Genomic DNA, 17,978 nt, shown 5'->3' with positions numbered 1-17,978 from the left:
CCACCCTGGACCCTGGTGAGCTGACGAGTAGATACATTTTCTGTTTTTGCATGCTGTTCGCTAACAGCCCAGTGCCCCATGCTTACTATATCTATGAAGTCAAGAGGCCATATTTGTATTTTCAACTGTGTGTATACGGTGAAGAGTTCAGTTGTTCAGTTGTTCAGATAAATATGCTATTTTTAATAAGCATGCACACACATTTGCTATGTTTTAACATCAAACTTTGATTTTGGTTTGATGTGCCTTCCTCACATGCACAGAGTTAACTAGAAATAAGAAAAAGAAAAAAAAAATTCAATCACAGTGAGGGAATTGGCCCTTAGGCTTATTTTGAGTCATGTTAAAAAAAAAAAAAAAAAAGAGTCACATCTGTTATTCTGGAGTTGCTCAGAAAATGTCACATAATACCTCTTGCAGCCAGTGAGACACTACAGAGGAAGACCACCTAATGAACAGTGTGCTCCAAATCATGTTTCAACTTAGGCACAACATACCAAAATAATTCCCCTTTCTGTCTTTCCAGCTGTGTTTGTAATTCACAAACATAGGCACAGAGAAGCCGAAAATATAGTCTAAGCCCTTCTGCTTGGCTGACTCATGAGGCTCCAGAGGGACAATGGCAGCTTTCAATTAATACAAGAAATTGCAATAAGGTCTAACAAGGTTATTCCAGGATGTTTACAAGCCACTGCAGTTTTCCTACCTCTGGGAACAGCTGGAGGTCCTGTGGAGATTTAACACAAACAATACATGGACGGTATTTTTAACTGGTGATGTCAGCGTTGATCCAATGTTTGCCTTATTTTGTTCGTCCCAGCCTTTCTGTAGAGTCACTCTCTACCTCAGTTAGCTAGTTAACATTCACTGGTTGTTCATGTACTTAGAAATAAGATGTATTTAGGGGTATTTTGTGTTACTGCATATGATGCAAGGCTCCACTGAGATTTCACAGAGGGCCTATAGATGTCTGTGAGTCTATTTATACCAATGTTGATGCAGAGCATGAACAGTCTCCAGTCTACCAGTTGTGTTTATGGACATTTATATTGGTGCTATTCTTTATCATTCTGACTTAAATTCAATTGAGCCAGCCAGTCTCCTAAAGGAGCACCTAACCACACTAAAACATGTAAGAAAAGTTGATTAAAATGCACGCAATCACTGTGCTGTGCTACGCTGGCTTGAAAATTATTTTTTAACAGTGCACATTCAGAGATCAGAAATGGAAAATACAGACGCTGTTAATTATGTCTACCTGAGGTACAGCGCCAGCTTAGACTATGAATTAGATTCAGAGAATCTTATTTTATGGTGTTAACATCCAATTTTGTTTGAGTGTCAAAATTAAACTTCACCGCATTCCTTTTGGAAAAAGCAAGAAAAGCTGGCGACTGAATCAGAAACCCTGTGACACATTAATCAATATACTAAGACAAGGGTTGCAAGATTCTGCAAAACTCTAGGTGATGTTCAGTGTGGCTTTTAAAATCTTGTTTGGCATGGCAGCTAAGATATATTAAAGTTAGGAAAAGTTTGTGGAGAAAGCTAATAAAAAGGCTAATTTAATTCAAAGCTGCACGCGCTACTACTCTTCCTGTTTGAGGACAAAGCATCGGTGAGGATGAGTTAAAGCTTATCTTCTGTTTGGAAAACTGACTGAAGGCAACATGAAAAAGCTCAGAAATACAAGGCTGAGAAAATTAAAGGTCAAGATGGTGATATCTCCACTGGATCTAGCTGCACAGTATCTTTGACCATTACAACCCATCCCTCTCAGGAAAACGGCCCTATAGGTCAACTGTGAAAGCAGGTTATTACGATCCATATTTAGGTTTAATGTTAGGCTACAACATCTAGTGGCAATGAGCAAGAAAGTCTCCATGTGGAGACTGTGGAACGGGTGGATGGGTCCAACAAACACTGGACTTTAACCCAGGAGACTGCTGTTTGTGCCTCGTGTGAAACTGAAACTCAGCGTTGACCTATTCCAAGTGCATTAGTGACGCCACATAAGTAACAGTAACACACTTAGTTTACGCCATGATCTTTGGCTAAACTGAACAAGTAGTTCAATTTGTTGCTTTGAGGTTTTACAGAGACAATGTTAATCTTAATATATTCACATTATCTGTAGAAGCACTGGGAATGTCCTGAACCATCACACTAATGTGAAAACTAAACTTTAATACAAGGCTCCAGGCTTGAAGTCAAACAGCTCACTGTATATTTTGTTTAGTTGCAGCAGCTGTGAAAAAGAGCACGAGCTGTAAACACTGGCAGGAACGACGGAGGAGACTCTGTTCAGACTTGCTGACACTAAAGAGCGCGCTGAGTGAAATCTTTGCAGTTTGCTCATTACAAACTTTCATTAGTAAACCTTCAAAGAAAATGTGGCACAAACGCTCTGTTATTTAAGCACTTACTGTTTTTTAACTGAAGGGTTCTGGATGATAATGAACTGTTCATTTGCATTTTCTCTCCATTTTCTCTTCCCCCTCTCTTACCGTTTGCGCACTCTAAGCTGATTTTCACACAAGAAAAAACTCTTCTATGTAAACTGCCATGAGCAGGAAATTTCTTCAACTTCTGGATGCACGTTAGCGCTAAAATCTGGGTGGAAATCGAGTTAAACCAACCTACTACAATGATGCTTAATTACAGAAATTGCACAAACTATACTGCAAATTATCTCGACACTAACATGTACTTTTATGTTTAGTGATTAAAATAAGTTAAAATAGCAGTTTTAAGGAAGTATTATTTGCTGGGGTAGTAGTAATGTATGAGTAGTACTGCAAGTACAGTAGTAGTATTAGAAGGATTAGGGGTAAATGTGGTTGTCATAGGAGTTATTACTGGTATTAACAGGAATAGCAGTGCTAGTGGTTGTAGCACTGGTTTTATTTAAACACTTGACTGACGGGCTTTCTAACCATAGTGGAACAAACAGCTCGATCACCCACAATCCCATGGGCCTCCGAGCCAAATCTGTCCTCTACACAGGGGAAATCAGCACTGACAATTACACACAGGCTGTAAAGACTTTCTCTCTCTAACATCAAGATACTGAATGTTCAGAGAGTGGCACAGATTCGCTGAGGTGTTGAAACAAGGAAGGATCAGAACAGAAATATCAGGATAGCTTTAAATGCATTTTAATAATAACATCTTTTGCACGTTGCCTAGCTTACATGGACTGTTCACATCCAAACGGGAAGAATTGCTTTCGAGCAGCGGTTTGGTAAAAAATCTTGATTCTGACCTGATGAAATTTGCCAGAATGATCAGAAATTTTTGGACTTCTGCCCTCAAACAGTGCTTGTTTATTTACTTTTAATAACCGTGACACCAACACAGACACAGACTTTGTTCTAAATAATCTGGTTTCAGGCTCGTAATAATGATAAAAATTTATCTTAAAACTTAAAATGATAGAAATGATGGCTTTGGGTGTGACAAGCTGAGGTGGCAAAGGCGCATTCTTTATTCAGAATACAGTGTAGCCTTAATGTTTTATCACATTATAGTGAGACAAACTGGTAAGGTTTACTTTTGCAAAATTATATCTCAGAATAGCAAATTAAATAACAATACAATTTTTAAAATAAAAGTATTATATGGTTTAGTGTCTCTCTCTACTAGCTCTGTTAGCTAGAAATAGCTACAATTATCCTTAGCAAGCCATAGAAAATATGAGAAATGAGAACACAGCACAACATCTCCTGATATCTTACCTGTAAGTACTACAGTGCTTTCTCTTGTTTAAGTATATCATATTTAGAGTTCCAGTCAATACAGTTTACTCAACATTGTTTTTTTTCCCATTTCTAGGAACAGTATCATAAATAGCTAACAGTCTGTACAGAGGCATTTATAGAGAAGCCATCAGTGTTGTGGAGGGCTGGTGAAAGCTGCTGCGTCTGGAACAGTGCTTTTCATCTCCTGGATGACAAGCTTATCATTTTGTACATTAGTCATATTTTGGACTGCCGAAGCGAGACCAAACACTTCTTCATTCTTCATCTCAAACTATAATCAGCTGAGATGCAGAGAGGGACACATGAGTGGGCCTCAACAGATCTTGGCAGGCAGAATGATGGATTTATCTGTTAAAACAAAGGCCAAAATGGACGGCAGTGTGTCTGAGTGAGATCAGACCAGTAATTAAATGGAGACCAGTTCCAAGGAACATGATGATTTGCAAGGCTCTATCTAACCAAGCTCATCGGCACAGTGTTGGTCAGTGTGTTGGGTGTGGTGTGGAGTCAAAGCTGGTGAACGTGTCTGGTGCTGACCCACATCTCTCAGCTTCAAATTGGCAGGAGCTGGAGTAGACGGAGGGAGTGGACCTCTTTTATAAGCTCCCTGCTGACAGCTGTGATGCATGGGGTCTTATTGCCCAATCACTGGTCTCTGGAGCTTTCAGAGAGGAAAATACTCTGCCACTGAGGGCTGCACAGCTTTCCCCTGAGCCCAGCCTCAGTGTTTAATATTACATCTCTAATGCTTACATATGACAGGTACTTTACTTTGAAAGTCAAGTCAGCAGGTATGGTTTTTTGCAGCAGCAACCTGCTTCACTTTTACACAGCTACAAACACTTGTGCTCGGAAGCTGCCCAGTACAAGTACAGTGCTCTGCAGCTTGAGGGTTAAGTGCCTTATACAGTAAATGTCAGAGCCATTCATTTCCCTGTCCTGCTCAAAAGCACTTACAAAATATCAAAAAAGTCTAAAGGTTCTGCACTGCTGTCTGATTTATAGCTATAGAATTTCTGTCTTATGTTGGCCAATCTCAAATATCACAGTCTGCTTATATTTTTAAATCACGCATGTTTGTACTCAGTAGCTAAATGGTATCCTGATTGGTGAATAAACCTGATTCTATTGGGCAACGTTCTAGTCTCAAACGCCCGTCTATGTTACCCTCTCTCAGAAGCTTTGCGATCATTGCCATCCTCAGATTTTCCCACCTGTCACAGTCACCTGACTGCCACAACCACCTGCTCGCCTGTTTCTCATTCTCCAACCACCCTGTCGGGATTCACACCAGCCCTGTTTCCCAAGTCAGTTGCCAGACCAGCAGCGTTGTGTCAAGCATTTGCTATCCAACCTCCTCTCCCTAAACCTGAACCCAGATCTCTGCCTGCACCTTTTCCCTGCCTCGTTCCTGTTTACCTGTGGATTCTTGGCTACTTCTGTTTGGACTTGTGTTTGTTTGAACCTGTGTATCATTATTTTACTGTTAAATCATCATCAGTTCTCTGAGTAAAAATATATGGTATTCAATGGAACATTCACAACGGTACCAACGTTGAGCTGAATGATTTGGGCTGTAAACATTTTCACAAATCAGCCTGGAGGAATGCCATACACAAGTATGCTGACTGCTGAAGTTCTACTCCTTCACACGTTCTTTTATGTAAAGATAGAAACGTTTGCAGACTTTCCATTTGCTGTCTGCGTGAACCAAAGGACCATTCAGCCAGGGAGATGATTTACCAGAATCTTGTGTAAAAGAGGGTTGTTAAAGGTTATTAAAAATGTTCAGAGACACGGCCTCCTTGTGAGGGGTAGTGGGGATTATGAAAGAATAAATCTAAGAATCTTTCAGCAGTTAAGGAGAAGGAAATGTTCTCTGATGGAAGATGGCCCAACAATTCAGATTATTGGTTTTAAATTAGAATTATACCATGCATCTATATTCTAACAAGAATACAAAATGGATTTTTCCCATCTTTACAATTGTAGCAATACAGTTTCTATTAAATTTCTAGAATAAAATCAACTATTTCATCATATTTCTGATGTATGATTTTAGCTGATGCCAGTTTAGAACTGGTACAAGTGAAGAGTTCTCCTTCACCTCATGAGGGATTACAATGGCCCTCTGAGGCTGAAACACCATCAGTCTTACTCATCTCCAGTGAGCACTCATTATCCAGTTATCAATGAGAGTCCAGGAGAGGTTCCTCCTTGTGTGACAAATGATCAGCAGCCGTGGCTTTAACCCACTGTCCTGCAGAAAGAGATTCCTCTGACTGATTAACCTCTTTAGGATATCTGTGACCTCTCTAGAACTGAGTTCCAGGAAGAAACGAAAACTACACAACAGCCCAATACGGCCTTTATCTGGATGGGGTAACTTCGTCATAAACATAGAATATAGTCATAAAAGGTAAAAAAATAAAATAAAATAAAGAATAAAAAATTATTTTTATCCCTATTGCAAGTTTGTTGTTGTCATTTGTGATCAACTGAGTCATTTCCAGGATCAGCTATGTACCCTATTCCCTATTTATTTAACTCTCTGTCTGCTTATTTAATTATGTGGTTCCATTAAAAATGCACATGTATCAAAGCTCAAAATGGGCCAACATCTAATTCAGATGCATCAAGATTCCTCTTACCTCTGTCAGTCCTCTCTCACCCGGGGCTCTTTACCCAAAGGAGGAAGCAGCAGAGTCTTACAAACTTTCTGAAGACGCCAGTAATGGCCAGCTCAACTTTAAAGTATAAATATGACCTTCCCACCACAGTCAAAATCCCACAGACCAGGTCTGTTTTCATTTACATGACAGCCAGGGGGCTTACTGTGTCACCAATATCTGACATGTTCTTAGCATCCTTTCATAAGATCAGCCATTTGTGAAGCGCCATCATATTAGACAGTCTGCTCCACTGTACTGGAACCAGACTGGATGTCTTATTGTGAATGTTGCATAGCAACTGCATCAGTCTTGAAAGATAACATTCAGCAAAATCAAATAAATAAATAAATAACTGTTGGATCACACATGCATGTTTCCCTTATATATACCAAAATAAAAATGAATTTATCTTATATTGTGAGACAGGGATTCAAACCAACAACTCAACCACTAAACTGGCACTGCTGCGCTGGTCTGCTAGCATTCCTCATGTTATTTATTAAATCAAGTCCATGCAAGTCCAAAAGTATCCCAGTGTGGTAATTACAGGATAATGGCACGTTCAATTTCCCCACATTTCCCAAGATCCTCTTGAGTCAGCTACTTTAAAGTTATGACATCATCATTAGGCAGCCTGACTGAGCAGAGTGATTTTGACACAATCAAACAAGCTCGACAACAGGAAACAACAAATATTTTACTCCTGGACATGAGAAAGTCCTCCAGATTTCAGTCTGTGTGGTTCTCATTCCAAAAAATATGTTCAACATAAATTTCCATTCACATTTTAGGCTGTTTTTGAGGTTGCTTGATTCTACATTATCTGCATTCATACATAACTTTAATTTAAGTTTAAATACACACAGCTACATCTGCAACGGTTAATGTGTTAAAACATGCCTCTGTTGCATGCTGGGAAAAATAAAAGCTGCTTCATGTCTTCATTCCTGTGTTATTCCAGCCTGTCTGGCACATCCCGAGGCCAAAGTTCAGTTTGCAGAAGCTGGTATATTTACAGGATGTCTTGGAAGCACAGTTTATTTGAGTAGGATGAGACTCTGAGTATTTATGAGAGATGACAACTTACATTTCAGATTCTGTATAATGAACTTCCTATAGTGAGTAAGTCTCCTTTGTTGCTGTTATCGTAATGTATCCACTTACAGAATATGACACCAGACAGTAAATATGCACAAGATCTCGTACTCAAGGACTGGCACAACAACATGTTGTGAGTAAATGCCCCTTCCGTTTAATCACAGCATTTCACTAATGCACAGCAGGGAGGCAGAATGAGTTGGCAGCCTGCTCTCCAACCAGAGGACCTAGATTCAAGCCCCTGTGTCAGCTCTCCTCCGCTGAAGTCTCTAAACCAAGCCAGCGAAACACTATCAGCTTCCAGCCATCAGAAAACAATAAGCTCTAGAGGCGCTCATGTGACCCTGACCTCTGACCTTCCTGTCAAGAGAGGTAAGATAAGACAATTTCTCCCCTGAATCTGTATCCTCCTGCTGTACGTTCGACATCAAACCAGCAAACGATTGATGCTAGGCAGCCTCCCTGATCAATGCCAAATGCCAAAAGGGTCACAAGAGAAACTCAAGATTTTTTAAGTTTGAGACGCGAATAGTTTCCCTAGAACCGAGCAGTGGCGGAGGAAGTGTTCAGATTCTTTGCTGAAGTAAAAGTACTAATAGAGTACCACACTGTTAAAATACTCTGTTACAAGCAAAGTCCTCCCTGAAAATGTTATTCAACTCAAAGAACAAAAGTATTATCAGGAAAATGTAGTAAAAGTACTCAATGCAGGGACATAAGTGAGTGTGAGTGCTATCTAATGGTATTCTATATATTTACATATTTATGTAGTATATTGGATTATTATCACACATGTATTATGAGCAACATTTTTCTCTTGGTTGGTTGAGGTGGAGTTCATTTTTATTTCATACTGGGCTGCAACTAGTGATTATTTTCTTGATTGATTAATTTATTCTATGTTATAGTCACAACTGAACAGAGCTCAAAGTGACACCATCACATGTCTTATTTTGTCAAAAAATTTTCAGTTTACCCTCATTTAAAGACAAGAAAAACAGCAAACTGTCACATCTGAGGAGCTGGAACCATGAAACGTCTGGCATGAAATGGCTTCAACCACTAATCAGTCATCAGAGCAGTGGCTGATTCATATTGCTGGGTGGTTAAATTTTTTACAATGCATCATGTTTTTGAAGTTCTTCATGTGTTTCATATGTAAAATCTTTACTTGTAAAGTCACAAGTAACCATAGCTGAAAAGGAAATAGTCTGTGTTTATATCCTGTAAAGTAATATATCAAGAAAAGTATTGTTTTGGCATTGATTTTGAAACTTGGTGAGGAAAGTGTCAGTCACTCATTAATGAATGAGGTTTGATTCGGCAATGATGTCAGAGCCTCTTGTGAGCAGAACTGCCGTATCAAACAGCATTAGATTAACTATCACTGATTAAATACCCTTCAAATAATATGAATAATACCATGCCCTGAAGTGCTTTAACAATGGCAGGAGCCATAACCATTAAGAGGAAAAGAAAAACTCCAGCTCTAATTGGCTTTCACAGTGCAGATGAAATGGAGTCTGGTGTCAAGACATCCTCACTGTGTATTTGTTTCCAGAGGTAAAGCACCTAAAACCTGTATTATAGCTCATCAGAGCAACTTCCAAATGGGTTTTAATTTGCTGGTCTCCTGAAAAGCTAAGTAAGTTTAGACTCCTTCACTTGCATTTCATAATGAAAGTGTCCAGTATTTAGTCAGGCCTGTGAGGCCACATTAACGGCTATTGCCACCAAGCCTGACATCATTTTCTTAAATACTGTGTGCAGTCATTAGAAAACAGCAAGTTCCCAGCGTTGATATGTCATATCTACCATGCACTTGATTTTACAGTAGTACAAAGCTGCAGTAAATACCTAAGATTACCAGCTATACCAGTGAAATCAGTATCAACGGGATGCCACTAATTTACTAAAAAGGTACACGGTATTAAAAGGTCACAAGCCAGAATCTGTCGTGCTGCTTGATGTTCTCACTGCGAGCACTTTTCTTAGCTGAGCAGCATGTCACATGAGTAAGTCGCTGAATTTTCCATCACAAATGTAACCCGAGAGGCACTCTTCCTGTTTATGTTAAGCTACCTCCAGCTATGACTGTAGCTGGATCACTGGGCACCATATGGCAAAGGGTTTGGAGTTTGCATCGGAAACAGGCGTGCAGTCTAAGCGATAAGGTGGTAGAATAATACAATAAAATAAAATAAAAAGATCACTAAATTAAATTTAGTGCAAGGCACTTAACCCATGCAGAAATGATTAGAATCTTTACTAAAGCCCTTCTCTTTGACATCAATGGCACATTACCAGATAATGCTGCCTAGGAGAGGGCGGACCCTGGTCAATGTGTAGTGTGTGAGCAAAAAATAGACTAGTGTGAAGACCGGCTAACGCGGTCACAAAATGACAGAGCCAAATGTGTGACAAACAAAATGTCACATATGCCCTGTGAAGCACTGATATTTGTTGTGAGGCTTTGTGGTCTAGCAGCGACTGTCACATGTCGGCTACAGCACTTTCTCTCTGCAGTGAATGTGAACACTGGCTTGCACGGCCACTTTGTGACCTGTGACTGCATGTGATCCACTCTCTCATCTATTCCTACTGTGGCTTCTCTGACGGGAAACATATTAAAATAGTATTTGAAAGAATGAGAAGATCAACTGACGGCTGATTCTGGGTTTTACCATGAACATGGGCTACAGTAAAAAACATAATAATGCTGTTGATACTGGTGCACATATAAAACCATATTATATAAATAAACTCACTTAAAGCAACACTTTCTCTGAACCAGTCACTTGATTGGTTGGAACTATATGTTTAAATCATTCAGCCTAGAGTGGGAGTTGAAAATGTCCAAATCAGTGTCAGTTATGGCTGATGTCCATCATTACTGTACTGTAATGGCAGGTGTCCATATCCGGCTACACGCAATACATTCATTTCATACTTAAAAATGTAGAAGTATGCAATGTTTCTTTTAACAGCTTCATTTTAAGGTGGAATGTCGGCAAATCACATGTATCCAAATTAAAAGATTAGATTACCTATTACATCTTGATGAAGCAGCCATAAAAGAGACACGAAAGGCATAAAGTTGCACTGATAAAAACAAAAGTGGAGGTGTGAAGCTTTGCTAAAATTGTGCTCAACACGTTGCAGAAATTGGCTGCACAGGTGTGCATGTTCCTCTTGTACGTGTGCTCAGCTTTGTGACTGGAGGATACTCAATGTTCTCATGTTAAACTGCCTATAATCAATCTTAGAACACTATCTGGGCAATTAGTTGCAATTCCTGGAGTGTTAATTCAGAGTCTAATCTTGGTCATTTCTAGTAATCCCACACCTTGCAGCTCTGTGTAATTACCATTCTTAATCCTGCACACAGATGAAATGTAAAAGACGCTCCTCACTTAGGTAAATGAGTGTGTAACAGAGCCTGTAGTGTTTAATATCTGTGATTCAATTCTTCAATTAGGCCTCTTCCTCATCCGGATTTGTCTCGCATGCATTTTGATTGTACTATTGCTGAAAATAGGTCACATCTGCACGGCAGCTCCACAGGAATGTTGCATTGCAAATCAAATATGTACTTTTACTGATCGTCACCTGAGCTGCGCGTGCCGCAGGACACCACCTGTTTGGACGAGCCTCGTTGTTTCATCTCAACACAAAGAGCCGATCACCGGTGAGCTTGCCAGGATCAGAGTCAGCTGTGTTAGTCTTCTCTTTCTCTTACCTTTCACGGCACGTTTCGGCTCCTAGAGGCTCATTGTTCCGGGGGAATGAGAACACTCTTCGTTGAGTCCCATCAGTTCAGGTCCGTTTAAAGTGGCTTCCCAGCGTTTACATCCCCAACCTGCACGGCGTCAGGAGCGTCGACAGCGTCAAGTTAACGGAGCGACCTGCGAAATGAAGGATGAGCCCTGGAACACCACATCACCAAAGCTGTACTCCTCTTGTTTCTTCTTGCCCTCTTTGACTCGTTGACGTCGGGGAATTAAGATAAATCATGGACGGGTTTGGATTTAAAAAAAAAAAAAGGCAGCTTCTTCACCGCGAGCGAAAGCACGCGCGCTAAAGGAGCGGCTAATTAACGGTAAAAGACGGATTTCGTCACCTTTTATTCTCCGGCACTAGCGACGGACGAAGCATGATTGCTGCGCGCTCCCGACAGCACAGGCTCGTTCGCGGGTCAGACTCTCCGTGGCCGTGGGAGTGAACCGCAATAAGAAATAATTCATGGAAAAGAAGTCGGCATTTTGACAGAGCGAGAACTGCGCCTGAATGTTGCACATTTGCTTTGAATTAAAAAAAATAAATAAAATAAAGTCACATTTCATTTCATTCCCGCAACCTATGGATGAACGTTAAGGCATTTATTTTTTCATTAAAGGTCTAATTTGAATGAGCTGACTTCATTAAGCTTTGATTAGCGAAGAGGAGATGGCTGTGACAGCCGAGTGCAGCTTGCTATATTTAACTGCACTGAATGTAAGTTGCCATAGCATCCATGTTCATGACTTCTGCATTGAACCTGCCATATGTATCAATCGCATCAGCGCGCGTTATTTTCTCATGTTATTCATGCTCCTTTAAATGGGCCCTTTTTCATTGACATTATACGACTTGTTATGTAAGATTCCTTCCCTGGATGATTCTGCAAGAGTGGCTATCCTCCCTCAGGGCTTAGATTGTACCCAGTGAGAAAACTAATAGGCCCTACACGAGAGGAGAGACACAGAAGTCCCTGGTGCCTTGTTTTTTTGCCACTATTATAAGGATTATTTTCTTTTTCATGTATTTGGTGGACAGTCTGATGAGCAGTGCACTTTATCTACCTCCCATTCATTAAAACAGATACACACACCGCACCTGGGAGCTGTCCATGCAGTGCACAGCCAGGCTGTGCAGCACTGAAGTGCCTTACAAAGAAAAGCTGCTCCAGATGCTGAGGCAAGGTATCAAATATCCCCTGAGCTTCACAGCTGATCCAGGCAACACTTAGCTAAAGCTACACTGCAGCCTCAAGATTTACATTCATTTTATTATCCAAATCACATAATGGCACTGCAACGGAAACAACACAGCCTGTTTAAATAAACGCTGTCTGAAACCACAGTGAGAGCTGTACAGCAGGATCACATGAGCACCAGAGGATGAGGTAGCTTAATATGACAGTGCGAGGAAAAATGAAATCCTTCAGCCTTTCAAAAGAAGTACAGCATCTCCTGCTTGCAGTTAGGGACTTTAAAGCATTAAAATGTCAGTAACATAGGTCTCTAGCCATAGTTACATTCAGTTAACTTCATGGGTGAGATTTACAGCAGCCATACAAACCCTCAGACAGGTTTTAAACAAGTCCAGTTTCTAAACCTTATTTTGGGTGAGAAAAATACCAGTTAGTGTGGACACAATGCCAAAACTGAGGGGAAAGGATGTCCAGGTGTGTAAACAAAGGAGAATATTTAAGTTTCCTCTGTTTCCCAAAGCTGTTATATCTTCCACAACACTTCCTGGTTCAACTTTGACCTCCTGTCCTTACCTTCAAGCATGCAGTACTGTGTGGAACGGGCAGTTACATCACGCTGTTTTGGTTTCACCTCAGACTAAGGGGCTTAAATACATAGGATAAACTGGACTCCTTGTCTGAGCACTCATGTTGCTTGCCTTGTTGGACTTTTATTGTAAATCTGATGTCCCCTAAGTCGAGATGGTGACCACATACACATGACTCTGGTCATAGAAAGACATAAGTTTCCAAATAAGTCATGATGGTAAGTGGTCCACATAACCGGTCCAACCACTCACTGACTGTGCTTGAACAAGCCTTTTCAGAGACAAAATCATGTAGATAACTAATTTTCAGGTCATGAAACTTGAGCATTGGGTATCTGCAGAAAAAAAACTGATGAACTGTAGTTGTAATTAACACCGGCCCAACATATGGCCTTTGTGTTTGACTGAGTAAGGGTCTTTGAGTATCAAACAGGCCCTCATTTTTGTTAGGATTTCTTAAAAATTAAAAGCTGGGAAAAAGACCCATCTGAACCTGAGAGGATGAACACAAGATGAAAGGACGGAAGCTGACGAGAAAGCTAAAGACTACAAAGTTTCCCTTCGTGATGTCAGATTCCCATTTCTAGCAATTTTTAAGCGAATGGCGCAGGTTCAACAAACATGTCCCAACCATCATTTCAGTGAATAGCAGTGTTACAATTGAGTGCGCATGACTCTGCAGGAGCCAGCCCTCATCTACCTTTAGCTCACAGACTCTTACAGATGTTCATTATTAAGTTGTCAGGGTAAAGTGAGTCAGGGCTGCTTTAGCAAATCGGTCAGAAGGTGCATGAATTAGCAATCGGTTTTGGGCATCAGGCCTCCTCTGGTTAATGGATGTCTTGCAGTGAACGAGTCAAATATATTTTTGTTAAAGATTTCAGTAATCTTGGATGAAGCTTATGCAACACAACCAGCAGAGGCTGTTTCTTGGATAGATAAAGACAGGTAGGAGGTGTAGGTGCTCTCCTCTTGTGCTTTAGACTTAAATATGTCCATCATTAGAACTGGACATGGCAGGAGAGTTTGTTAAAAGAATCAGACTGTCCATCTCTAGCCTCTCCTGTGTGATGCTAGGTGACCTGGAAGTAAAAAGCAACAGAAGGCATTCCCGCCCACTGGCTCCGCTGGCACCAGGCTGCCCCCACCCTCACCGTCAGCTCCACCACCACACACCAGATCACACACACACATAAACACAGACACAGCAGCCCTTTAATACTTAACACTGTTTTAAATGTCCTGCTGATGTGCTCTCTTACAGTCTACTTTCCCCATGTCCTCTTAGCATTGCCACCTCTCTGTGTGGACAAGTTTGTGTGCCTTAGAGTCAGAGGGAGCTGAATTTAGTAGTACTCCCAGTGAGGTCCCCTGTGGCTGAAAGAAAGGGAGGTTCCAGGCCAGACAAAGTACGGCCCATCACCTACTCCTCTGCAAGGAAAGCCCTGCTGGCTCCAAGCCCAGACAACAGGAGGGCTGAATGTGTCTGTGCTTTGTGAAGGTGTTCCAGGAAGCACAAACAAAGTTTACCAAAAAAAAAGAAGCAAACACTGAGCTGCTTAACCATTTTCTGTGTGAGCACAGTGTCTTTGAGCATCTGCAACTTCTGCCGACACTCTTCTGTCTCATACAAAAATAGGTAGACATATTTTCACAAGTGACCTTGAAGAATGGTATGCACACAGTTCAGGTTTCTGTGTCTTGTCTCATGTGTGGAAGTAAACCTCTGCTGTCAGAAAATGATGGAAATGAGGAGGGATTGCAAAGCGGGTCACTCCGTAATGAAAGCCGAGAGTTCTCTCAAAACCGCCTCACTTCATCGTTTATCCTTCCTTCAGAGTCCTTAATGGCTTTTCTCCCGCACCAGAGGATCATACATCTTCTGAGTAGCCTCGTCAGTCTCTCTACATCGGGACACAGCAGTGAGAGGGCGGCTGGTCCCTTAATTTAGAAGCGAACATGGGAGGAAATCAGCTTTTTGCCGTCATTTCATTGTACTCTGATGGTAAAAATGAGGTCAAAGTGCAGCTTTCTCTGGTGACATTGCCTTAAATGTACTGAATACACAGTGCAGTTCATGGCAGGAACAAGGATTGTTTACATGTGAGACTTCAATTATGCAATTTAAAGGAGATTTCAACATTTTTGGTGGCAGCTGGAAGAGAAACATCTGTTTCTGATAATGTCATCTCTTCCATTTCAAGTGTGTTCTTCCACATAAGTAACCATGGTTACCATATTGTGTCTCTACAAATAAAATCCAGCTGCTACCAGCTGAAATGGCTGTAGACAGTACTGAACATTGTTGTGAATGATGAGAAATAATATTGTTTTTGATGGTTTTCAGGGACAATCAGGCATGCCCGTGCTAATGTTGTACATTAGGCAGATGCCTTTAGTAAGCTAATTTGTCCCAGAAGTCTTGTCTGGCCATCTAAGATGGATCTTGTCTTCCTGTATTGTGTTTTCCCTCTTCTCCCTCCCCGTGCTCTCCTTCTCCCGCAAGATGCCTCGACTTCACTGGGGTTAAAAATAGACATATCCCCCCGGTGCAGCTTGAGCCTAACTTTATTTTCATGGGGGAAATGAAAAGCACACATACTGGAGGGACAGAGGGAAAAAACAATAACCTTCACAATCCAATGACGAATCAGTATCTGTCTGTATAAGAAAACAGTACCACGAGGAGCAAAGGTCCAAACAAAAAGGCATTTTGCTGAGGTTTTGAGCCACGTGGCTCTCTGTTCTTCACAGAGCTCGCTCTCTGGGCTTTAATCTTTCAATTTGGTTTTGATCTCAAATTAGTCTTTGTCATCTGTTGCACAGGACAGAAGCCTCCCTACTCCTCCTGACAAATCAGATTCGAGTGTTCTCAATACGCAAATGAAAAACCAATCCTGCTAAATATTTGAAGAGGAGTTTTTATGGCGGGTTAATAATCAGAGTCTTCTCAGTCCCGGCAGAACCATATGGATATTGATTTCTTTCTGGCTGCTCCTGACGTCGATTCATCTTTCTGATCTTTCTTTGTGCACACAAGCACAAACCCAAGAGATATGCAAAGAGAAAGATGCCTATACAGGCACATTTCTTTGCAGCTCCTGCAGCAGTCCTGAAACCTCATCTGGAGACAAAGGGAGTGGGATGCTGAGAAGACTGGGGGAGACAGGGGGACAAATGGAGTGAATGAGAGGAGGAAGAAAGTGACATTGCAAGAGAATGGAGACTGATGAGGACATGGCAGTAAGCGGGAGAGCCAACGCTGGAGTCAGAATGTGACAGACAGGCAGGGGAGGAGGAGGGGGAGGAGAGCGGAGAGGAAGGGAGGGGGAAGGGGGGGCATGGGAGAGATGCAAGTTGAGTCAAAGCCCCAGAGCTCCCCTGATTTCTCTGTGAAAGACACAGTGCTGAAAAGATAGATAGCGTGTGCCCTCTCTGCCAAGGCATGCCCAAGACAATGACATCATCATCATCATCATGAAAACTAGCAAGGTCGCACTTGGATCTTTTATTCATTATTATTCACTCACTTATTCATCATTTTCCTTGCGCCTCCTCACTTTGCACTGACACTGATCATGAAGTCTTCATACTTAAAAATCATGTGAAAATAAAACAGCTTCTACACACAGACTGCCACTTTACACAGTGATCATGAATCGTCTTCATACATCAATAAAAATATGTACTTTTACACACATATACAGCTATATGTGGACACTTTGGTGCATAGCACAGGAAAAGAGAATAATCACAGGTTTAGGTTTAACAGGAGGCTACGGGTACAGAACAGGAGGCGAGGGTTTTATCCCCTTCATACTGTATGTGCTGTGTAGAGTTGATATACTGTCGCTCTGCTCTGAGCAGTGGCGTCACTGCTGGCGCTGCTTATCTGCGAGTCTCTTTGCTTTCCTCTCGAGGTAACGCACTTTGCCCTCCTCGAAACGTCTCTGCTCCTCCTCTCCGTCCATCTGATGAAAACAGAAGAAAAGACAGAACATTTGGTGTCAGACACGTTCATCTTTTACACGTATTTTGCAGCAGAATGTTTGCCCTGCTGTTATTATATTAACTGTGGACTTGAAGCTCTGATCTAATCTACCAGCCTGCACTATTGTAATTGCTATTCATCTTCTTGTCTCCATTATCTATAATAACTACGCAGCAGACTGCATTTAGGTAACGTTGAGCGAAACCACATGAGGTGATTTACAAGACATTTTCAGTACACGGATCACATGTGGATGTTTAGTGGATTATTTCTATGCTTTTTGGTGACTGCTAGACTTTCATCTAACACTTGCAGATTTCCATGAAAGTGGATGTGGATATTGACAGCCCCCAGCTGAATAAATAAAATATTTTCAGCGGTACCGTCGCACTGTACTGTAGCACCATCATCTACCGCCATAACAGAGTGTTATAGACTCTATCAGTTTTAGCACACCCCATCTAAAATATATTGATATCACACCCAGGAATTCTGAGAAGCCCCCCTGGATTTGCAGGTGCCGTCAATCCCTTTTTCACTTCTGTTTTTATTCCGAGAAGCACCTTCAAGCCTGTGAAGAACAAATCTTCTCTTTCTCTTTCACTTAGCTCACTTTGGCGGCAGAGTTGTGGGAGGATGCACTTGCTAGCCTGCACAGTTTAATTAGACCGCCTGGCAACCTCGTGACTTAAACAACAATACCACCGCCAGTGACAGTGTCAAGTCTTTCTTTCATGGTGCTGCCCACTCTCCCACTCCCTCATCTGCACGATGTTCTGAGGGAGCAGGGGAGGGCTGTCGGTACTGGCTGTGTTTTTGTATGTAAAATCGCTTTAATGTCGTGTTCAGATTGAGGCTCTTTGCTGTGCACACACCAGGTGGTTGGTAGAGTCAAGA

General features: G+C 41.4%; 2 protein-coding genes across 4 annotated transcripts in view; both read right to left on the bottom strand.

The window, feature by feature from the left end:
• Nucleotides 1-11,823, bottom strand: part of LOC139334894 (probable G-protein coupled receptor 153) — a 34,777-nt gene extending 22,954 nt beyond the window's left edge. For both annotated transcript variants that reach the window (XM_070968144.1, XM_070968143.1), the window contains exon 1: nt 11,271-11,823. The gene's annotated coding sequence lies outside the window, so the exon portion shown is untranslated. The remainder of the gene's footprint in view (nt 1-11,270) is intronic.
• Nucleotides 11,824-16,583: 4,760 nt separating this feature from the next.
• acot7 (acyl-CoA thioesterase 7) overlaps nt 16,584-17,978 on the bottom strand; it is a 53,822-nt gene continuing 52,427 nt past the window's right edge. For both annotated transcript variants that reach the window (XM_070969408.1, XM_070969407.1), the window contains exon 9: nt 16,584-17,061. In XM_070969408.1, coding sequence (XP_070825509.1) covers nt 16,963-17,061 — 99 coding nt within the window. In that variant the 3' untranslated portion in view covers nt 16,584-16,962. The remainder of the gene's footprint in view (nt 17,062-17,978) is intronic.

The sequence above is a fragment of the Chaetodon trifascialis genome, chromosome 8 (assembly GCF_039877785.1).
Source record: "Chaetodon trifascialis isolate fChaTrf1 chromosome 8, fChaTrf1.hap1, whole genome shotgun sequence".
NCBI lineage: Eukaryota > Metazoa > Chordata > Actinopteri > Chaetodontiformes > Chaetodontidae > Chaetodon > Chaetodon trifascialis.
This window is presented reverse-complemented; position numbering and strand designations above follow the sequence as displayed.